The sequence below is a fragment of the Orycteropus afer genome, unplaced genomic scaffold, assembly GCF_000298275.1.
Source record: "Orycteropus afer afer isolate SDZICR_OR568_19922 unplaced genomic scaffold, OryAfe1.0 scaffold00033, whole genome shotgun sequence".
Taxonomy (NCBI): domain Eukaryota; kingdom Metazoa; phylum Chordata; class Mammalia; order Tubulidentata; family Orycteropodidae; genus Orycteropus; species Orycteropus afer.
This window is the reverse complement of record NW_006921620.1, coordinates 7,119,079-7,142,970: the sequence shown is the minus strand read 5'-3', so window position 1 is coordinate 7,142,970 and position 23,892 is coordinate 7,119,079. Positions and strand designations below refer to the sequence as shown.

General features: G+C 39.5%; 1 protein-coding gene across 1 annotated transcript in view; it reads left to right on the top strand.

Moving 5' to 3' along the window:
• The first annotated feature begins 1,855 nt into the window (after positions 1 to 1,855).
• The window catches only part of ALG14 (ALG14 UDP-N-acetylglucosaminyltransferase subunit), a 149,169-nt gene continuing 127,132 nt past the window's right edge, over positions 1,856 to 23,892 (top strand). The window contains exons 1-2 of the mRNA XM_042780310.1: positions 1,856 to 1,997; positions 7,277 to 7,428. Of these exons, the coding sequence (XP_042636244.1) occupies positions 1,856 to 1,997; positions 7,277 to 7,428 (294 nt within the window). The remainder of the gene's footprint in view (positions 1,998 to 7,276; positions 7,429 to 23,892) is intronic.

Here is a 23,892-nt window from a genome sequence, read left to right as displayed (position 1 = left end):
GGTTCAAACCCACCAACCACTCCTTGGAAGGAAGGTTGGGCAATCCTACTTCCGTAGTGATACTGCCTCGGAAACCCAAGGAGGGGTCGCTATGAGTCGGGGCCGACTCGACGGCACATAACAACAACAACAAAGTCTTCTTTTAAGTATGAAAGGAGCCAGCCTTAAAACGAAGCCATTGCTGGAGATGGCACAGTGGGCAGATAAAAGAAAACGATATCCCTTGTAACGTTCTTGAGTTGTTTTTCATCCTGTGCCAGAGGCTCTACCTCTGCTTCAAACTATGTATTTGCAACCCCAGGGGATTCTGATTCCATCCAAAATTTGAGATGCACTGGCTTCTAAGATCACAGCTATAATTTGTCTTTACCACTACTAGCTAACTGATCTTTGACAAATTGTTTAACCTTAATGGACTCTGTTTCTCTACTTGAAAAGAGGAGATAATATTCACGTTATGGCCTTATTGTAAGGATGTAGGATTAAGAATATGTGTTGGAAGGCTGAATATGGGAAGGAATGACGTCCATGAGCCAGAAAACAATTTAACCCATAAAGCCCCTAAGTAAGTATTTTCCAAACATACTAACACATTGGTCAGATATGCTGATCCCAGTCCCTTCCCCTGGAGAGTCATGTTCAATAGCTCTGTGGTGGACCCAGGAGTCTGAATTTTTAAACACACACTCCAGACTCTAGGCAAATCAAGTTGAATTGAGCAAAGACATATACGATATAGTACCACTGTGCAGTAGGAATCAGGATTCCTGGTTTCCGATGCTAGACCCATATGTCACTTGAACAAATTGCAACACTTTTCTTGACCTTCTTACTCATCTGTCTTTCCTAACTTCACAGGTCTATGGGCGACTGAGGGCAAATTGCATTGAGGTGAAGCGGCTTCTCCAATCTCAGTATTTTTATGTGGCTGTATGTAAAACTGGGTTTGGGGAAAGTGTTAGCAGATCATCATATTGGCTGAGGGCATGAGAACCAAACTGGGAATGGTTTATGATAAAATTAGTTGAGTATTAATTGTAGCAACTATGTCTTTTCTATCCTGCTATACTCAGCCCTGGGAGCTCTGGTGGCATAGTGCCCAAGGCACTTGACTGCTAACCAGAAGACTGGTGGTTCAAATCCACCAGCCACTCCTCGGAAGGAAGATGGGGCAATCTACTTCCGTAGTGATACTGCCTTGGAAACCCCAGGAGCACTGTGAGTCAGGGCCGACTCCACGGCACATAACAACATACTCAGCCCTGGGTTTCTTCTCCTCTCAGGAACATGGAATAATTAATTATAAGTGGTAACTCTCAACTAGTCTAGTCACACTGTCTTGAGACCTATGAAAATCCCTAGAAAAGTTAAAAAGTGTGTGTTGGAAAAGAGGCAGCTTGGGTAGGGGCCCTGATTTCAATTTTTTTTACTTGGTTATGTTTTACTGGCAAACATTTTCCTCTATGTCTGTTTCTAACAGAAGCATTTTCCTAGACAGTTTAAAAAAAAAAAAAAAAAAGGCGACGCACGCCATTAGTGTCAGACGGACTTCACTAAGTTGGTAGAGCTGAAACACCTCATTTAGGAACTTTGAGCCTTACAGGCACCTGACCTTTGACACAGGAGTAAACAGAACTTGCTCAGGACCTAACTTTTCCTTGTTTGTTTGCCTTAGCGCAGCTAGGCTTAGCCGAGCCCAGAGTTGCGTCGGTAGAACTTAACTCCTCCCAGTTCACGCAATCCGAGTTCACCCTAGTAGATATTTGGCCTCCTCGGCGCCCGTAGTTTTGTACTTTACACATCAGTTGTTGATTTCCCAGGAAGTAGTACGCGTGCTTTTTTTTTTTTTTTTTGCATGGCGTGGGCACTTTTACTAGCAGCGCTGGGAGGAGGAACTGTGGCGGCGGTCTTCATAGCAGTGCGGCTGTGGGTAGTGCTTCGTGACCGAGTTGTTGTGCCTCGTGAGTCTCTCAGCGTCTTGGTAGTGGCAGGGTCCGGTAAGTATCAAGGCGGTGAGAGCCGGATTTGATCCTTTACTACAAAGCCCAGAGTGCATCACGACGTTGCTGGCTGATCTCCCTAGCACCACTTGGAGTATTGCATGCTGAGATTTGTAGTTTCTCTTCGTTACTTGAACGTGTCACTCCGTCTGGGGGGAGGGGGGAGCTACTGAATGTGGTTTGCTGCTGCGGTCCAATAAAACCCAAACTCGGTGCCATCAAGTGGATTCTTACTCATGGCGACCCCATATATGACGGAGTAGAACTGCTCCATAGGATTTTTTTGGCTCTGATCTTGAGGGAAGTAGATTGCCAGGCCTGCTGCGGTCCAGGCCTCATTTAATTTCCATACACTTAATTAACTTACACTTACCTGTAATTAAGCGTGTCTGTTAGGTATATTTTTTCTGACAAATAATTAGTGAATAGGACGCAGAAACATTTTGATACTAAGATGCAATTTCTTTGTATGAAAATTGCTGTTTTGCATTATTAATTGAGGCATTCTGTATTTAGTTTAAGGAGCTCTGGTGGTCTGGCTGCTAACCAAAAGGTCGGTAGTTCAAACCCACCCGCTGCTCCACAGGAGAAAGATGGGCACTCTGCTTCCATAAAGATTTACAGCTTTGGAAACCCAATGGGGGTCGCTATGAGTGGGAATGGATTCAATGGCAGTCAGTTTGGGTTTTCTGGTTTCGTATTTAGTTTGTTGTTGTTGTGTGTCATCGAGTCGGACCCGACTCATAGCGACCCCTCCTTGGGTTTCCGAAGTGGTATCGCCACAGAAATAGATTGTCCAGCCTTCCACTCCTCGGAAGGAAGGTTGGGCATTTAGCACACGTGAATACTACATGATAAATGAGGCAAAGTGAATTGTCATATTTATAAGTATACGAAATCCACAAGGATGAACACAATTTTTTTAAGGACAAAATGGGCACTGATCCGATTGAATCTAGCTTTTACAAAGCTCATTTACTCTGCATTGTCAGGAGAATGTTCTGATGGGGACAAGACAGAAATAGGGAGACAAATAGAAGTCTTATGAATAATTCAGGTGACAGATGATTGTGGCCTGACCAGTATAATGGCAGTGGGGATGGAGAGATACAGGAGAAAAAAGCCACAGGAATAATGAATTGAAACTAGAGGGCAAAGGATGGGAAGGCTCAAGGATTGTGTTCAGGTTTCTGGCTTGAGCAAAGGGATGAATGTTAGAGCCATCCACTTGACGGTATTAAATTTGATGGACTCAACGGCACTTAACGACAACAACAACAACAGGAAACAAAATTAAGGAGCCCTGGTGGTACACTGGTTAAGCGCTCACCTTTTAACCGAAAAGTTGCCAGTTCAAAGCTACCAGCCATTCTGTGGGACAAAGATGTGGCAGTCTGCATTACAGGCTTGGAAACCCTATGGGGCAGGCTAATGTTTTTTGTTTTTGTTTTTTTTGAGGAATCAAAATTAAGATTGAGAACTCATCTGGCAAGTGGTGCTCTCAGGCATTCAAATCTTTCTGGGTAGGGAGGGGTCAAGGGCCTCTGTCATGCAAGTCAAGATTTGTAGTAGTAGTGCCTAAGGCATTTGACTGCTAACCAGAAGGCGGGTGGTTCAAACTCACCAGCCACTCCTCAGAAGGAAGGTTGGGCAACCTACTTCCATAGTGATACCGCCTCGGAAACCCAAGGAGGGTTGCTATGAGTTGGTAACGACTCCACAGCAGTGAGCTTTTTTAAGATAAACAGTTTAATGGCTCATGTTCAAAATTTTGGAGGAGGAGGAGGAAAGCATTTTCAGTGTTTACTTTGATGACCAAGCAATGTTTAATCTTTAGATACCATGAAATATTATTAAGAGAACACTTATATTCAGAGAATATCTATCAAAGGATAGGAACACCATATGATCACCTTAGGCCAAATTTTATATTTAATATTGAGTTCTTGTTCATCCCTTCAGTCAGTAGCAGTGGGAGTGCCTGCTTTTATCTAGGCACTCTGGTAGCATAGTGCCTAAAGCATTTGACTGCTAACCAGAAGGCTAGTGGTTCAAACCTACTATCCACTCCTCGGAAGGAAGGTTGGGCAAGCTACTTCCGTAGTAGATACTGCTTTGGAAACCCAAGGAGGGGTCACTATGAGTCAGATCTGACTTGATGGCAGTGTGTTTGGTTTGGGAGTAACAAACAAAAATTCCCATCCTGCTTTCTACTGTGGCAGAGGTGGGAGGGAGACAAAAAACTAGACTACACAATAAATTATATAGTGATAAATAATATGAAGACAATAAAGTAGGGAAGAGGAAGTGCATTTTTAGCAGAGTTGTCAAGGAAAACTAGAGTGCAGAGCTGGTACAGTAAGAATGTGCCTGCTTTGTTGGAAGAACAGTAAGGAGGCCAAAGCAGCCTGAGTAAGTGGGGAAGAGGGAGATGAGGTCAAAGTGGTAACAGAGTGGAGAGTCAGATTACAAGGAGCTCTGGTAGCCTAGTGCCTAAGCCACTTGACTGCTAACCAGAAGGTTGGTAGTTCAAACCCACCAGCCATTCCTCGGAAGGAAGGTTGGGCAATCTGCTTCCGTAGTCCACTATACTGCCTTGGAAACCCAAGGAGGGGTCGCTATGAGTCAGGTCCGACTTGACGGCACATAACAACAAGAAGTGAGATGGGAAGCCACCTGAGGGTTTTGAGCAGAGGTAAATAATTTGATCATTTCTTGTGATAAAATCACATTCAACATTGTGTTGAGAACAAACTGAAGGGGAAGAGGGGTGAAGCAGGTCAGGAGGCTGTGGTCATGATCCATGTGAGAGATGATGGTAGTTTGTAGCAGGTAGAACCAAAGGAGATGGTGAGAAATGGTTGGATTCTAGATACGTGTACGTGTTAAGGTAGAGTGGAGAGATTTTCATTCCCAAAGAAGGTATCTTACTAAAAACCTTAAGTGGAAGACAAAGCCCTTTATTTTAATAACATTATTTAGTTACAAGGTTAAATTTTTAATGAATGTATTCACTGAGGGTTTCATTAAAGAAAAAAAAAGATTGTTAAAACAAGTACAATGAAGTTTTTTAAAAAATATGTTTATTTTTGTTGTTGGAAATATATACAGCAGAACATACACCAATTTAACAATTTCTACATGTACAATTAATTCAGTGACATTGGTTACATTCTTCCAGTTGTGTAACTATTCTCACCATTCTTTACTGACTTGTGCTTCTCTCATTAACACAAACTCACTGCTCCCTGTATTTCCAATCTGATCTTTCAAGTTGCTGTTGTCAGTTTGATCCCTTACAGATAGATCTTAAAAAAGCACAATATTCAAGGCAGCTATTCTTTATTAGTTAAGCTAAACTACTGTTTAGTTTTAAGAAGGCTTCAGTGGGTATTTTTGGTTTAAGGTTTAAAGATTATCTCAGGGCAGTAGTTTCAGGGGTTCATCTAGTCTCCATGACTCTAGAAAGTCTGGATTCCATGAGAATTTGAAGTTCTGGTCTGTATTTTCCCCCTTTTGATTAGGATTCTTATATAGAACCTTTGATCAAAATGTTCAGTAATGGTAGCCGGCACCGTTCTCTGTTCTCGTGGCAAAGGAAGTGGTTGTTCATGGAGGCAATTAGCTACACACTTCATTTCCTCTTCCTATTCTTGACTCTCCTCTGTTGCTCCAGGTGAAGAGAGACCAATGTTAGGTACAGTGCAGTTTTAATTGCAGTGGAATGTGTGATTGTTAGGTTTCATCTTTATTGTTCCATCCATGAAAGCAAGTACCTGCTTTGCAAACCACCCTATTTTTCAAGGGTATAAGTAAAGATATTAAAATGACTATAAATCAGATGTGTAAATTACTTGCCTTAGGCAAGAAGTTGGGAAACAATTTTTCAAGTTAAAGTATGGTTCTAATTTGAAAATTACGTTGAATGTATCCCACTTTTATTTCTTTACTGAATTCCTTCTAGAATCTAGAGAGGGCCCCTTTCCTTTTTACTGTAAAAGAAAAATCTGTTAATTTGAATATCACTTAATTTGTTCGGTTATCCTTCTATATGTTCACTGTATCACTGTTGGAACTTTTTCTTACAGCAGTAAGGGAGATGGGGGTGGAGGGTGCTTTATAGGTGGGGGAACAGCATGACCAGAGGCATGGATGAAATAACAAGTGCAGAAATGGTAAGGGCATAACCTGGCCAAAGCAAAGAGATTGTGAAATGAAACTGAGTATGGTATGGCATGATGGGGCTCATTGATAAGATTTTGAAATGCTTTGTTTGGATTAAGTGAATTTAATCTGACATTTACAGTTAATCTTGTAGGCAGATGTTCTTTAGCTTTTTGCCAGGAAGGAAACTTCCATGAGCACAGATGATTTTTAAATTTATGCTTTTTGTGGTTTGTTTTTTAATTGTGGTAAATATATATACCATAACATTTGGCATGTCAACATTTTTTATAAGTACAGTTTTGGAGACTGTATGATTTCAAAAATTAAACATAAAATTGTTTGGCAAAGCTGGCCAGTCTTTCTTGTAGACCTGCGTTGCGCCAAGAACTGTGCTTGGCACTGGGGACGTAGAGGGGAACAAAATGCTTCCTTGGGAAGCCCTGCTGGTCACTGCTCAGTCTTCCTTACCTTCTTCACACAGAAACCTTCAATGACTGACTTCCCATTTTTATTTCCTCCTTTCCTGACCTGACTTCACCCTCACCCTTCTTCCTAGTATTCCCACCATCCCTTGAACTCATATATATCAGGTCTCATCCCCTAAAATTCCCCACCCCTGCCCAGTAGTCTCCCTAGTCTTGTCTGTCCATAATTTTCACCTCTCAAGTCATCCCTCAACCATTACCAGGGATCTTCTCTACTCTGCTGGCATTAGTTTTTCATAACCATTTGCTTGTCCCCACATTTTAATTTTTCTTGCTGTTTTGGATCCCAGTTTATCATGGAGTGTGTGTGTCTCATAGGTTGAACAATCTACTCCTGTAGTGATACTGCCTCGGAAACCCAAGGAGGGGTTGCTTTGAGTCGGATCTGACTCAATGGCAGTGGGTTTGGTTTTTATAATCTTCTGCCCCCTCCGTATGAAGGAACTATTTATACAAGGGCACAGATTAATGTTTATAAATGTTCCTTCTGCTTCTTGAGAAATAACACAGTTTCAATGTGTGTGTGTGTTTTTCAAGAAAACATAATATTGCTATGACATGGTCAAATGGAGACTTATGTCCACAGTCAGTTTCTTAATCTTAGACCTTACAACATTTTTTCAGGTGGGCATACCACAGAAATCCTGAGACTGCTTGGGAGCTTGTCTAATGCTTACTCTCCAAGACATTACATCCTTGCTGACACTGATGAAATGAGTGCCCATAAAATACGATCTTTTGAACAAGATAGAGCTGAAAGATACCCCACTACTATGGTAAGTGATCATTTCTGTTTCTAAGACTGATTCAACTTGTGCATTGTGTTTGTTATGTCTGAAAATAATATCATGACACTTATGTTCCCCTGCCTAACTAGGCATTCGAATGTTGATTGCTGATGAAAAATATTCCTTCTACTACCAAGATATAAGAGTTTCTTAAAAATAAATCTACAAATAAAAGACAGTTGCTTAATTTCTTATGTTTTCTTTTATTCTTTTAAATAGAGAAAATGCTTTTTTAATTAATTCCAATTGTGAAAGTTGTTATTTACATCTATGTACATAAAGCTCTGGTAGCATAGTGCCTAAGGCACTTGACTGCTAACCAGAAGGCTGGCAATTCAAACCCACCAGCCACTCATCGGAAGGAAAGTTGGGCAATCCTACTTCCGTAGTGATACTGCCTCAGAAACCCAAGGAGGGGTCACTATGAGTCGGGTCCAACTTGACGGCACACAACAGCAACAACAACATAAAGTGTCCAGCTTGTGTGTTTCCTGGCTCGTTTTCAGTGTATTGTATTTATCAATAATTTTATGTCAGTGTAAAGTTCTTTGTCACCATATTGCCTGACCTAACCCACTGCCATTGTGCTAATTCTGATTCATAGTGACAGATTAGAACTTCCCCATAGAGTTTCCAAGGATGTATGTAGATCTTTAGGGAAGCAGACTACCGCATCTTTTTCCTGCAGAGCAGCTGGTGGGTTCAAACCACCAGTCTTTTGGTTAGCAGTGGAACGCTTTAACCATAGCGCCACAGAACTCCTTTAGTGTACTGCATTTATCAATAATTTGATTTGTCTATGACAGGTTTTTACTCTCTAAATCACATTTGTATCTGCTTTTAAATTTACTTCTCTATTCCCAATTGCTCATTTCATTTTAACATTTTAGTTTGAATTTGGGGTTTGAAAAAAGCTTGGAACCACTTCTGTATTATGGAAGGAAACTAAAGCTGTTCCTTGCATAATATTGTCTCCATCCACCCCCCTCTCTGGGAACTGTAACAGGGCTGCAGTGAACATCCTGACTCCTGATAGTTCAGGAGTGGATAGCTGGCCCAACACATGCTGGTCAAAGACTTTTTGGACTTGGCAATCCAGAGAGTGGAATCAGTCTCTTCACTGCCAAACTCTGTACAATATAAAATTTGGAAGCTGCTGGCATGTTTTCACCCTGTGTAGAAAGACAGTGTTCACACAGAAGAATAGAGTTAATACATAGGAAGAAACAGATGAGAAACCAGATGGTGAATCCCTGACTTCAGTGGTTTCATAGGCCCAGCTGCATCCGTGTTGGTGCTGCCTTGGGGATTTTGCTCTTCCTTGGAGATGAGGAACACCCTCTCCTTGCACCACCACACACACCTTTTTAAAGCTTGCTTAAGCTGAGTTTTGGTCACTTGTAAATAGGATCCTAATTAACATATTATTAAAATAGATTCATGGAAAATCCACATCAAAGAAGATCAGTATGTGAATCTACCTTCTACAATTCAGCCGTCGCAGAATATATGACAGTTTTTTCTTTGTGGATTATGACCAAAATGGTTCCACTTCTGATTTAGGAAGCAATATTCACACTGAACTATTTCAGGAAAAGTCTGTGTGACATATAAAGTAAAGGAAGCTTTTACTTTTTAAAAAGTATGAAAGGAGGAAACAGTAGACTATTCAATGTGCCAGTAATTGGTCCTTTCAGTAATTGTGAGACAGATAATAGTATCCTCGTTTTACCAATGAGAATATTGAGGCTCAGAGACCAAAATAATTTGGCCAAGGTCCTACCAATATGTTACAGAACCTAAATGTGCCTGACTCAGAGTCTTTGCTTTTCTGGCACAGGCCTCTCTGCCCCTTTTGTAGATTTTTTTTTTTTCCCCCTGATTCAAAAACCTTGGAAAAGAATGCTCTGGGAATTTTTATCCACAGCATCAGAGACTAAAATGTGTTTTAATCTTTAATCTCTTATCCTAGAGTATGTTTGATAATTGATGATGAATTTGGAGAAAATAATGGTGATTTTTCACACAAGAAGAATGTGAAAAATATTGTAATTTACCAGTGATATAGAACACTTGGTGGTGTAGTGGTTAAGGCATTTGGCTGCTAACCAGATGGTTGGCAGTTCAAAGCTACCAACTGCTCTGCGGGAGGAAGATGAGGCAATCTAGTTCCATAAGATTTACAACCTTGGAAACCTAATGGGAGTTGCTATGAGTTGGAATTGACTCAGTGGCAATGGGTGGATTTTGGTTTATAGAGCACTTAGAATATGTGTGTTTATATGTATGTGTGTGTATGTATATATATGTATATATATATATATATATATATATATAGCTATATATAGAATGTTGTTGGTGTTGTTATGTGCCGTTGAGTCAGACCCGACTCATAGAGACCCCTCCTTGGGTTTCCAAGGCAGTATCACTACGGAAGTAGATTGCCCAACCTTCCTTCCGAGGAGTGGCTGGTGGGTTTGTGCCTTAGGCACTATGCTACCAGAGCTCCTGCACACATATGTATAGGTATATATTCTACATAGAGATATATGTATGTATGTACAGATATATGTGTGTATATATGTGTGTGCGCATATATATATATGCACACACACATATATATATACATACATACATATATAAAATCCTTGGTGATGCCGTGGTTAAAGCACTCAGCTGCTAACCAAAAGGTCAGCAGTTTTAATCCACCAGTCACTGTACAGGAGAAAGGTGTAGCAAATTGCTTCCGTAAAGATTTATAGCCTTATAAACCCTATAAGGTAGTTCTACTCTAGCATAGAGGGTAACTATGAGTCATAATTGACTTAATGGCAGTGGGTTTGATGGGTGGATATAGAGCATTTAGAATATATGTATTTATCTTAAGGTCAAAATAATTATAAGCTTTTTATTGTTTTTAACCTTAGAACAAGTATCGTTTTTTCGTAATTATTCATATACACATTCTTCTTTTTTCTCTGAAGTTGCATCTGATTTGGAGGCTCAGGTTTTAATTTGGCATACCCACCCACTGCTATCGAGTCATTTCCTACTCATAGCAACCCCCACTGGTTCTAAGGCTGTAAATCTTTATGGAATTACATTGCCTCATCTTCCTTCTGCAGAGCAGAGATGCAGAAGTGAACCCTAGATGGGGGTTGCTTAATATGCCTACTGTCCTTTCTGCTGGTCAGCCATATCTGCCACACTGGAGAGAGAGAGACCTACTCACCAAGCACTACTGAAAGAATGTATCCACCTTCTGATCTCTGTGTGCTTTACATCTTACAGCAGTTACATCTGCTGACCTTGAAAACCATCTTTTGTACTTGCCATGGAGTCACCAGATGGGAGTGTGGAGGTGTGTGTCCTGCTGAAGAAATTGATAGTAGTCTATGTATTTGTAGCAGAGCCCATATCAAGAATACTGAACAATCTAGATCTCCAGTATCCACTACAGTAGCCATGTCACATGTAGCTATAAAATATATTTAAATAAAATTAAAAATTTTGTTCCTCATTTGCACTTTTCACATTTCAAGTGCTCAGTAGCCACATGTAGCCATTGGCTAACATACTGGACAGTGCAAAATAAAGCATTTTCATTATTGTAGAAAGTTCTAACAGACCTATCATTAATAATTATAAGCTGAAGATGAAACATGGTCATACGATATGAAGAGACTCAAAGGTTCATAACAAAAAGCCCTTGCTAAAATAGTTAATATAAAATATATAAAATAACTATTTTAATTTCATAATCTCACTGAAATCCAAGGAGATAGACAAAAATTAATTAGACAAGTGTTTGAACAATTTGTCTTAGAAAGATCAGCACAAGGCTGGTCCCCATGAGGCAGAGGTTAAAGATGTCCCAAATGTCCAAATTACCATGCCACTCCATCATTTCAGACATTAACTCCTCCTCCCCCTCCCAGTAATCTCCCCCGTCTTAGGGTTCTGTATTTTGCTGTAACGCCTCACAGAACTCACAGACCCCCAAGGGATCATCTCACATAGTAGCGGTGGAGGTTGGCAGGCTGGCGAGTCCCAGGTCCATGAGTAGGTCTGGAGGATCCTCCCAATTCTCGGGGTTTGATGAACCTCGATCAGCAGATTAGATGATGGCTGCTGTCCCAAATCCAGGGTTGAGATGAGGACGAGCCAAAACACAAAACCGGAGCAAGAGGAGGGCGAATCTTCCCAGGAGATTCGTAGGTATACCCTCAAGGAAGCTAAGGGTGGTGATTTGAATTATACCCTCCAGCAAGGCAGGACTCAAGATACATTCAACCTGTGTTGCTCCAACAGAAATAACCCAAGTGGATGGCTTTAACAATCAGCAGCTCAAGGCAGATCCCACCACAGAGTCAATTGCCAGTCATTATAGGGAACAACTACTACCCATCCAAGTTGACGCCCTTCCTAACAGGCATGGATAATAGGATTTATAATACATCACCTAATGGAGGACAATGGTTAGAAGGGCCACATCAAGCAATTCACCGCAACAAGAATAGTCTGTTTTACAAAAGAAGTAATAACATCTTTAATCTGATCATTACTGACTCAAACATTTTTACTTTGTTTTTTTTTTTTTTTTAATTCTCAAGAACTTTCTTGTTTGAGATCACTTCTTTTGTAAAACAGACTATTCTTGTTGCGGTGAATTGCTTGATGTGGCCCTTCTAACCATTGTCCTCCATTAGGTGATGTATTATAAATCCTATTTATTAATGAATCAGAAATCATGCTAAAGTAATTCTTCCAGAATTCCTAGCAAAAAGAAAAAAAAATCATGAAGTACCAGGAATGATAGAAGTAGATATAAAATAAACCGTAGAAGAAAATGATCCTCAACTGAAGAAAGATCATAAGTAGGAAAAAGTAATGAATAAATTAACATCTAGACAAGACCTAGTTAAATTTCAGAATTTTAAGGGAGGAGAACCAAACCGGCATCAGACTTCTTATCTGGAATTCCAACTCATAGAATAAAATGGAATAGTATTTACAGATTTCTGAGAGAAAAATATTGTTGTTGTTGTTGTTGTTGTTATGTGCCGTCGAGTCGGCCCCGACTCATAAAGATAACAGAAACAGTGGTAAGTTAAAATTACATAATCATTGATAATACCATCTTAAGGTTTATTAAATAAAGGGTACTTGAGATACTTGAGATAGAGTAAAGCTAATGTAAAAAACTTTTAGTCTATTCTAGACTTTCAGTAAAACCTGGGAAGCATCAAAAGCATTCTACAATTATTTTGCTCTGGACTAGTATTGGAGCAAGCCATAAATCATCTTTTTTTCATGTTTCTATTTCTATTATGAAATATTTTATATAAACAGAAGAATATATGCATGGTTTTCTTATAAAGCCACCATTTAGCTTACGAAATAGATTTTCACTACTTTTGAAGCCTCTTATAGGCTTCGCCAAATCATATCCCTTCCCCTCTGGGACAATGATAACCATTCTTCTGAATTGTGTGCTTATAATTCTCTTGCTTTTTATCCCCTTGCAAAGCAGGTATTCTTAGGCAATATAAATATTTATGTTTTTGAACTTAAAGCAAATCTTACCATAGATGTTCTATGAGTTGCTGTTTTTACTTAATTATTATTTTTGAGATTCATCTGTATTCATGCATTAGCTTTAATTCATTCGGGTTTTTTTTTTTTCATGAATATACCACAATTTAGGAGCTCTGGTAGCATAGTGCCTAAGGCATTTGACTGCTAACCAGAAGGCTGGTGGTTCAAACCCTCTAGCCACTCCTCAGAAGGAAGGTTGTGCAATCTACTTCCATAGTGATACCTCCTCAGAAACCCAAGGAGGGGTCACTATGAGTCGGATGCAGCTCAACAGCAGTGGGTTATGCCACAAGTTATAGTTTCAAGAATTTTGCTGTGGAAACAGTGTTGCTCTGAATATTCTTGTAGGAGTGTCCTATACATGTTGAAGACATTCTCAAGGTACATGTCTAAGAGTAGAAAGCTGGGTTATACGGCCTGTACATCTTTAACTTTTCAGGATAATGCCTTTTCTTTCCCCTGAAAAAGTGGTCTACAGATTTACACTGCCAACAACATGGGGTAAAAGCCTCAGTGCTCTGTATCCTTGTCAGCACTCAGTAATGTCTGTCTGTTTAATTTTTTTTTTTTTCTAATCTGAATGAGGGTAAAATGTTATGTCATTGTAGTATTAAGTATTAATGAGGTTGAAGATCTTTTCTCTTCTTTGAAGTGCCTACTTTTTACTTTGTCCTTTTTTAATTTGTTTATTATTTTATTTCTGATTTATGGGAGATATTTCTTTATTCTATAAACTAGTCTTTTGTCAGATAATATATATATTACATGTATTTTCTCCCTACTTATCCTTTCTCTTTTTATGATCAAAATTTTAAATTTTCATGTTTATATTTTCCTTTAGGGCTTCAAATTTTTATTTTCCCTTAGGACACCTTAAGAAGCTCTGGTGGCACGGTGGTTAAAGCATTTGGCTGCTGACCATAAAAGGTCAGTCGTTTCAACCTACCAGCCATTCCATGGGAGAAGGATGAGGCAGTCTGCTTCCATAAATATTTACAGCCTTGAAAATCCTATGGGGCAGTTCTACTCTGTCTTAAGAGTCACTATGAGTCAGAATTGACTTGATGGCAGTGTGGTTTAGGACCCCCCCAGATCATAAAGTTATACCCCTATGTTATTTTATAAAAGTTTTAATGTTTTGTTTTTCACATTTATCTTTGTTTTTGTTGTTGTTATGTGCCGTCGAGTAGACCCGACTCATAGCGACCCGGCTTTGGGTTTCTGAGGCAGTATCACTGCGGAAGTAGATTGCCCCATCTTCCTTCCGAGGAGTTGCTGGTGGGTTTGAACCATCAGCCCTCTGGTTAGCAGTCCATTGCCTTAGGCACTACGCTACCAGAGCTCCCAAAAGTACCAGAGCTCCATTTTTCACATTTATCTTTAATAAATGTGAAATTGACTTTTCTATAAAATGTTTAGAAGAGATCTAATTTCCAAATATGAAAACATCTGTCTCAGCCTGGCACCATACATCGAAAAGTCATTCTCCCATGGATCTGCAGTGCTACTTCTGTTGTATAACAAGTTTCTGTGTGGTCATAGATCTGTTTCCAAGCTCTCAATTCGTTAATTGGTCCATTTGTCTATCCCGAAGCCGAATTCTCTTAGTCTTACTCTTCAGGAGTATCTCTACCCCTGCCCTACTCCCTACAAGACGTTTGTCCTTTAATCTCAACTTCTGAAACAGTACCTGGCACGTAATAGGAATTCTTTAAATACAGGCAGTCTCCATGTTACAAATGAGATCTGTTCCTGTGTGTGTGTGTGTGTGTGTAACGTGTTTGTTCATAAAATCATACAGTTTGTACTAGATAAAAACCCACGCGTGTTACCTGTTAAAACAGTCAGTCATATAATCATTCTTCAGGAGTATCTTAATGTTCTTTTTCTTCCATGCAAGTTTTAGAATTAACTTTGGCAAGTTCACAAAGATCCCTTTTGCTATTTTGATTAGAAATGAATAGAGTCTGTGTATCTGGTGGGGGAGAAGTTACATCTTTATCATTATGTCTTCCTATCCAAGAACAAAGTCTGTCTCTGTTATTCAGGTCTCCTTTTCAATAACATTTCCTAATTTTCTTGACAAAAGTCTTGGACATCTTTTGTTTTATTTCTAGACACAATGTATTTTTAAATTATTATTGTAAATGGTGTATCTTTTAATGACATTTCTTGTGTTGCAAAATATAGAAATGCAGTTGATTTTTGTATAGTGATGTTATTACAACCATCTTGTTAATCTCTTACTAATTTTTAATAATTTGTGATAGATTCTTTTGTGTTATCCATGAAGAGAACCGTATCAACTGCAAATAGTAACAGTTGTGATTCTGATTCTTACAGCTTTTGTTTTCTTATTTTTTTGGTAAAGTCTCTAAAACAGTAATGAATAAAAGCAATGCAGTAGTCAGTCATCCTTACATTTTTCCTGATTTAAAAAATATGCTAAGAACTTAACCTTAAATGATATTTGATTGTTGATTTTTGTCAAATGTCCATTCTGCATCTGAGATGATTTTACAGTTTTCCTGTTTTTGTTTGTTGATATAGAAAGTTACATGGTATGAACTATTCTTGAATTTCTGTAATAAACTGAGTTTGTTTATGGTATATTTCTTACATTTTGCTGGATTTTAGTTTGTAAACATATTGTTTAAGCTTTTTCCATTTACATTCAGTAATAAGTTGCCCTGTATTTTTCCTTTTTCTTATTGTTCTTTGGTTTTAGTATCAAGGCTACACTAGTCTCATTAGATGAGTTGTGGAATCTTTACATCTTTTCATCCTCTAGAGAAATTTGTATAACAATGGGATTAATTTTTCTTTAAAGGTTATGGAACTTGTCTATAAAATCACTTGAACCTGGTGTGCTCTTTTTGGTATCATTAACAGGACTCTTTAGGCCTTCTGTTTCTTCTTGAATCAATGTGGCTAAGATTTTTTTCTAGGAATATGGCCTTGTTATTTAAGTTTGCAAAGGTATGGGCATAAATATTTTTATAATATTCTCTTGTTATTATTTTTTTTTAATTCTGTGGTATTTTTAGTTTATTACCTTTTTTTTCATTCATTATGTTACCTGCTTGAGCCCAGAGATTTGACCATTTTAATATTCTTTTCCATGTTTAGCTTTTTTGTTTTTACTAGTATCTTATTTTCTTTTGCTTTCATTTCTCTTTTTATTTTTATAACCTTCCTTCTACTTTTGCATGTTTATTCTGTTGTTCTTTTTCTAATTTCTTAAGTTGTAGCTCTAGCCATTGATTGTCAGCTTCTTTTTTATTTTTTAATATAAATATCTGTGACTATATATTGCTCTTTAACATTTTTGTTTTCCTTATCATTCATTTCTAAATGTTTTAAAGTTTCTATTTTGAATTTTTTTTGACCTACTAATTACTTCAAAACATTTTTTAAATACTGTCTCAGAAACCCAAGGAGGGGTCGCTATGAGTCGGTTGTTCTTTTTCTAATTTCTTAAGTTGTAGCTCTAGCCATTGATTGTCAGCTTCTTTTTTATTTTTTAATATAAATATCTGTGACTATAAATTGCTCTTTAACATTTTTGTTTTCCTTATCATTCATTTCTAAATGTTTTAAAGTTTCTATTTTGAATTTTTTTTGACCTACTAATTACTTCAAAACATTTTTTAAATTTCCACACATAATTTTCTTTTTATTGATTTATTTTATTCCAGAGTACTGTAAAATTAGTCAGTGGTGGTGGTAGGTGCTGTTGAGTCAGCTCCAGCTCAAAGTGACCCTGTGTGCAACAGAACAAAGCACTGCCCAGTCCTGTGCCAGCCTCACAATCCTGGTTATATCTCAGCCCATCGTTGGAGCCACTGTGTCAGTCCATCTCCTTGAGGGCCTTCCCCTTTTTTGCAGACCCTCCACTTAACCAAACATGATGTCCTTCTCCATGGTCCCTTCCAACAACATGACCAAAGTAGGTAAGATAGAGTCTGGCCTTCCAAGGAGCTTCCATTTGTGCTTCCAAGGAGCGTTCTGGCTGTACTTCTTCCAGGACATATTTGTTCATTCTTCTGGCAGTCTATGGTACTTTGAGTATTCTTCACCCCCACAACTCAAAAGCATCAACTCTTCCTCATTCTTCCTTATTCAGTATCCAGCTTTCACATGCATATGAAGCTGTTGAGAACACCATGGCTTGGGTTAGGCACACCTTAGTCTTCAAAGAGGAGCTCTGGTAGCATAGTGCCTGAGGCATTTGAGTGCTAACCAGAAGACTGGCAGTTCAAACTCACCAGCCACTCCTCTGAAGGAAGGTTGAGCAATCTACTTCCGTAGTGATACTGCCTTGGAAACCCAAAGAGGGGTCACTATGAGTCGGATCTGACTCGATGACAGTGTGTTAGTCTTCAGAGAGACATCTTTGCTCTTCAGCACTTTAAAGAGAGCCTTTACAGCAGATTTGCCCGGTGCATTCTGTCATCTGATTTCTTGACTGCTGTTTCCATGGGTGTTGATTGTAGAACCAAGTAATATGAACCCTTTTTTTTTTTTTTTTTTAATTGTGATTTGGGTGAAAGTTTACAGATCAAATTCACTTTCCATCCAGTAGTTCACATACACTTTGTCTCATGACATTGACTACAGTTTACCCCAATGCAAAAGCTCCCCTCCCTCTTACTCCTGATAGTTACCTCTTCCCTGTGTCCATCCTCCCATGCACTCCTGCCCCCTGAGCTGCCTCCCTGTGCATAAATAGCCCTTCTTTCTCCCATGATTGTTCTCTCCAAGAAGTGTATCTGCCTCAGGTAAATGTTGAACTCATATGCCTGTCTTTTGTTTGGCTGGAAGCCACAGGCATGAAGGGCTGCTTGTAAGCTTTTAAGATCCCAGTCGCTACTTGCCAAAGTAGGAGGTGGAGCAATGTTTTGTGTAGTATGTTATGCCAATTGAGCTTGATGTCCCCTGAGACTATGGTCCCGAGCCCACAGGTTCAACTATTCAGTCCCTCTGGGTAGCTGGCTGTGACCAAGAAGTGACTACAACCTTGTTCCTTCTCATCTCTGCTATACCCCTGGGAATTCTTACAGAACATACAAATACACTTGTAGAACCATTGTCTGTCAACCCTATGCATGGTCTTGGGTACACATCCCACTGCATAGACATACCTAATAGTTCAGTCTGTCCACCCATCTATCCACCCGTATACCCATATTTGCCTTCACTGACAACACAGTACTGTGTAATATGAAATCTTTGACAACTTCAGTCTTTTCTCTGTTTATTGTGATGGTACTTATTGGTGCAACTGTGAGGGGTTTTGTTTTCTTTATGTTGAGGTGTAATACATACTGCAGACTGTAGTATTTAATGTTCATTGGTAAGTGCTTCAAGTCATCTTCACTTTAATCAAGCAAAGTTGTGTAATCTGCATATCACAGGTTGTTAATGAGTCTCCAGTCTTAATGCCCTGTTTTTCTTTATATAGTCTGCTTCTTGGATTATTTGCTCAGCATTAAGATTGAATAAATATGGTGAAAGGATTCAACCCTGACATACTCCCTTCCTGGTTTTAAAGCATTCAGTCTCCCCTTGTTCTGTTCAAACGACAGCTTCCTCGTCTTTGTACTCATGAGCACAATTAAGTGTTCTGGGAATCTCATTCTTTGCAATGTTATCCGTAATTTGTTATGATCCACACAGTTGAATGCTTTTGCATAGTCAATAAAACACAAGTAAACATCTGTCTGGTATTCTTTGTTCTCAGCCACTATCCATCTCGCATCAGCAATGATATCCCTCATCCCATGTTCTCTTCTGAATCCAGCTTGCATTTCTGGAACTTCCCTGTCAATATACTGCTGTAACTGTTTTTGAATTATCTTCAGGATTTTATTTGCATGTGGTGTTAATGATACTGTTCGATAATTTCCACATTCTGTTGGATCACCTTTCCTTTGGAATGGGTACAAATATATATCTCTTCCAGTCAGTTGGCTACGTAGCTGTCTTCCAAATTTCTTGGCATAGATGAGTAAGTGCCTCAAACACAGCATCCATTTGTTGAAACATCTCATTGGGTATTCTGTCAATTCCTATGTTGTTGTTGTTGTTATGTGCCGTGGAGTCAGCCCTGACTCATAGCGACCCCTCCTTGGGTTTCTGAGGCAGTATCACTACAGAAGTAGGATTGCCCAACCTTCCTTCCGAGGAGTGGCTGTCAATTCCTAGAGCCTTGTTTTTCACCAGTTCCTTTAGTGCAGCTTCAGCTTCCTCCTTCAGTATCATTGGTTCTTGATCATATGCCACTTCCTGAAATAGATGAACATCGACCAATTCTTTTTGGTACCGTGATTCTGTGTATTCATTCCATCTTCTTTTGATGTTTCCTGTGTCATTCAATATTTTGCCCATATGATCTTTCAGTATTGCAACTCAAGACTTGAATTTTTTCTTCAGTTCTTTTAGCTTGAGAAATTCCAATCATGTTCTTCCCTTTTGGTTTTCTTACTCCAGGTCTTTGCACATTTCATTATAATATTTGACTTTGTCTTCTCAAGCTGCTCTTTGAAATCTTCTGTTCAGTTCCTTTATCTTTTCTTTTCTTCTATTTCTTTAGCTACTCCCCATTCAAGAGCAAGTCTCAGAGTCTCTTCTAACATCCATTGTGGTCTTTTCTTCTTTTCCTGTCTTTTTAATGACCTTTTGCTTTCTTCGTGGATGATATTCTTGATGTCATCCCACAAATTCATCTGGTTTTGACTGCTAATCAGAAGGCTGGCGGTTCAAACCCACCAGCCACTCCTCAGAAGGAAGATGGGGCAATCTACTTCCGCAGTGATACTGCCTTGGAAACCCAAGGAATGGTCGCTATGAGTCGGGTCTGACTCGACGGCACATAACAACAACAACAACAACAATTCTTTGCTTACCCTTACTTCCCATATCCTACTCTTCCTTTGGGGCTTTAGTGTCTTTCTTCCAGAAATAATGTCTTTTATTCTTTCATGGAAGACTTGTAAGTGATTAATTCTTTTCGTGGTTTTTTTGTTTGTTTGTTTCTTTGCCTGAAAATTTGTCTTGGTTTTCTCCTTGCTTTGATTGTATTCTGTTGCATTTAGAATTCTGGGTTGATGTTTTTTTTTTCCTTCATAACTATGAAGATAGCATTTGTTCATTTCTTTAATAAATATTTGTTGAATACTTACTGGGTGTTAGGGATACAATGGTGGATAAAACCTACCAAAAAAAAAAAAAAAAAGCCCTGCCTTCACAATGCCTACATTCTAATGGGTGTGTGTGAGGGGTGACAATAAACAACACAAATGAAATGTATAATGTGGTAACGGTAATGCTGAGGAGACATAAATCTAGGAAGGGGAATAGGGAGTACTGGAAATAGGAGGGAGATTTGCAATTTTACGTAAAGTGGCCAGGAAAAGTGACATTTGAACAGAGACCTGAGGAAGATGATGTATAAAGTCATCTAAGGAAGGAGAATTCTTGGCAGAGGACGTACTAACTGCAAAGAAGGGCCTGACGTGGGGCTGTGCCTGCTATGTTTGAGAAATAACAAGGAAGTAGGGGTGGTCCAAGCAAAGTAAGGAAGGAGAGCTGAGCAGGATATGAGGTCATAAAGGTCAGGGGTAGAGGTGTTGAAGTCAGATCTTTTAAAGCCTGGTGGTCCATTTTTAGGCTTATATTTTTCTGTTTCAGTAAAATGAGAGCCACTGGAATATTTTAGGTAGAGGACTGATGTAACCTGACGTATTTTAGTAGAATCACTTTGGCTATTGAATAAACTCAAGGAGGCAAGGGCAGAAGCAGCAGAAAAAGTTCAGAAGCTAGTGCAATAATCCAATTGAGACCACACTGTCGCTTGGACCGGGAGAGCAGTGGATGTGATGGGAAGTGGTTGGATTCTGGATACGTTTTGAAGATAGAGCTAATAGGATTTGCTGGCAGATAAGATGTGGGATGTGAGAGAAAAAAGAAGAACAGAGGGTGACACCAGGGTTTTGGGGCTGAGCCACCAGAAAGTGGCGTTGCCATTTACTGAGATGATGATTATAGAAGGGAGGAGGCAAGCTAAATGTGAGATGTCTGTAAAGAGACAGGGGAAGTTACTGTGCTCATAAACTGGGCTCAGGAGGGAGGTCTGGTCTGGAATGTAACTTTTAGAGCCCTCTGTGTTTAGATGGAGGTACTTAAAACAAGCTTGGATGGCATGAGGGGTTTGGAATCATTGCTAATTTGAAGATTGGCAGTTCAAACCCACCCAGAGGCTCTGTGGAATAAAGGCCTGGTGATTTGCCTTCTGTAAAGAGTATAGACAAGAAAATCCTATAGAGCAGTTCCACTGTGTAACCCATGGGATCACCGTGAGTCAGGGGGTGACTTGATGGTAGCTAACAGCAAAAACAAAAATCCAGACCCTTGCCATGGAGTCACTTTTAACTCATGGAGACCCAACACCATTTAAAACAAGAAACTGGGCAGGTGTATCAAGTGTAGAAGATAGACTTAGAAGAAGTATAAGAACTGAGTCCCTCAGGGCCGTCTATCATAGTTATCTAGTGCTGCTATAATGGAAATACCATGGTGGATGGCTTTTACAATCAAGAATTTTAAACTGTGTGAAAGTTCAGAAAGCTGAATTCAGGGCACCAGCTCCAGGGAAAGGCTCTCTCTCTTTCCCGCTCTCTTTCTCACTTTCCCTGTCTCTGTCTCTGTCTCTCTGTCTACTCTGGGGGAAGGTGCTTGGGAATCATGTGACATGTATCTTCCCCTGTCTGTGCTTGCCTCCTTGTCTGCTTAATCTGCTCTTTCATGTCTTAAAAGAAAACAACCTATTGCTGTCGAGTTGATTCCCTCATAGCAATCCTACAGGACAGAGTAGAACTGCCCCAGAGGGTTTCCAAGGCTGTAATCTTGATGGGAGCAGATGGCCATAACTTTCTCCTGCCGAGTGGCTGGTAGGTTCAAACTGCCAGCCCTTTGGTTTAGCAGCCAAATGCTTAGCCACTGTGCTGCCAGGGCTCTTTAACCACAGGTATAGGGGTTAGGATTTACAACACATATTTTTGGGAGACACAAAACTCTTTCATATTCAAGAGAGCTGTTACTGTCTTTGAGAAATCAGTTGTCTATTTGTTGTTCTCTTGTCGGTCTCTCCTCCCAAACCTGTAGGGGCACTGAAACCCCAGCCTGTTACTAGTGTAATTGTGTCTTCTTCCCTAAATCTGGTAGCGTAGTGCCTAAGACACTTGACTGCTAACCAGAAGGCTGGTGGTTCAAACCCACCAGCCACTCCTCGGAAGGAAGGTTGGGCAATCTACTTCCATAGTGATACTGCCTCGGAAACCCAAGGGGTTGCTATGAGTCGGGGGCGACTTGACGGCACATAACAACAACAACATCCCTAAATCTCAGTCACAAGCTATCCGCTCCCTTTTCTTTTCTTGTTTCTGGAAAATGGGGATTTCCCTTTCTTCCCAATTCAGATGTTCATTGAAAAATAACATTTTGTTATATTTCTTACAGCATTTTTAATCTGTTTGTTGTAGAAGGATTTTCAGATTAGTTTGTATTGTCAAATTCAGAGCCAAAGTCAAATTTATTTCCTAATTAAAGTCAGTTTTAATGTGTCCTCTGTGTATGTGCCTACTCTAAGCCACTTGTATAAAAAGCCTGCTCCACGCTCCTCCCGCCCACCACCCCAATTTCACTCACTTGTTTTTTCTTCTGATGTTACTGTATCCAACTGCAATTTCCTAGCTACAGGTAATACTCTTATGGTTATAGGCCTTAAACTCTTGCTCTATAATTTAGTTTTAGGGTTGGTGTTTTTTTGTTTTGTTTTGTTTTCAGTTTTCTTAAGTGAACCAGAAAATCTATACCATTTTAAAGCATTAACAGTAAACTGTGCTGTGAGCTTGGGCAGGGCGTCTCATCCACATCACTCAGAGCACTTTAGGAATAAAAGTCCATTGATCCACACTTGGTTCTGGTGAGCAGCCAGAGCCCACATTTCCACACAGGCCTGTTCTTCCAAACACAAAAGGGAGACCTTCCCAGAAGTGAGAAAGTACAAATGACCAGTTATGAATAACTTAGAGTTAACCCAGGTAGCATAACAGTTTTCTAATTTTTGGTTTATTACCTAATCTTCTATGGAATTACACGAGAGATTTCAACATCTTTTGAGTAGCTTGTAGACAAAACTATTTCAATGACAGTATTTATTTATGCTGTTGTTGTTGTTGTTATGTGCTGTCGAGTCGGCCCCAATATATAGCAGAACTTTAAGTTAAAGTTTAAATTAATAATGCTATTTTGTTAAATGAGAAGTCCCTGGGTGGCAGAAATGGTTCAGCACTCAGCTGCTAACCGAAAGGTGGGCTGTTCACATCCACCCAGAGCTGCCTCTGAAGAAAGGCCTGGTGATAGAGTCCAAAAAATCCCAGGCTCGAACGCCCTGTGGGGCTGTGGAGCGCAGCTCTGCTTTGCAGCACATGGGGTCGCTGTGAGTAGGTTTCAACTCATTTACAACTGGGTTTGTTTGTTTGTTTTTAATTGTAGAAGTGGCCTTCTTTTATTCAGAAACCTCTTCACTCAGATTTCTCCTGATTATTTTCATTCAGTGGATTTTTTTTTTTTAAGATGATATCTGAAGCATTTAAGAGTACAATTCACCTTACTTATAATTACTCACCAGTAAAGAGAAATAGTTATTCCTGGTGCACTTTTTCAATTACTATTATCCTATGCTACTCTGAGGAATGTTGTTGTTGTTATGTGCCGTCGAGTCGGCCCCGACTCATAGCGACCCCTCCTTGGGTTTCTGAGGCAGTATCACTACAGAAGTAGGATTGCCCA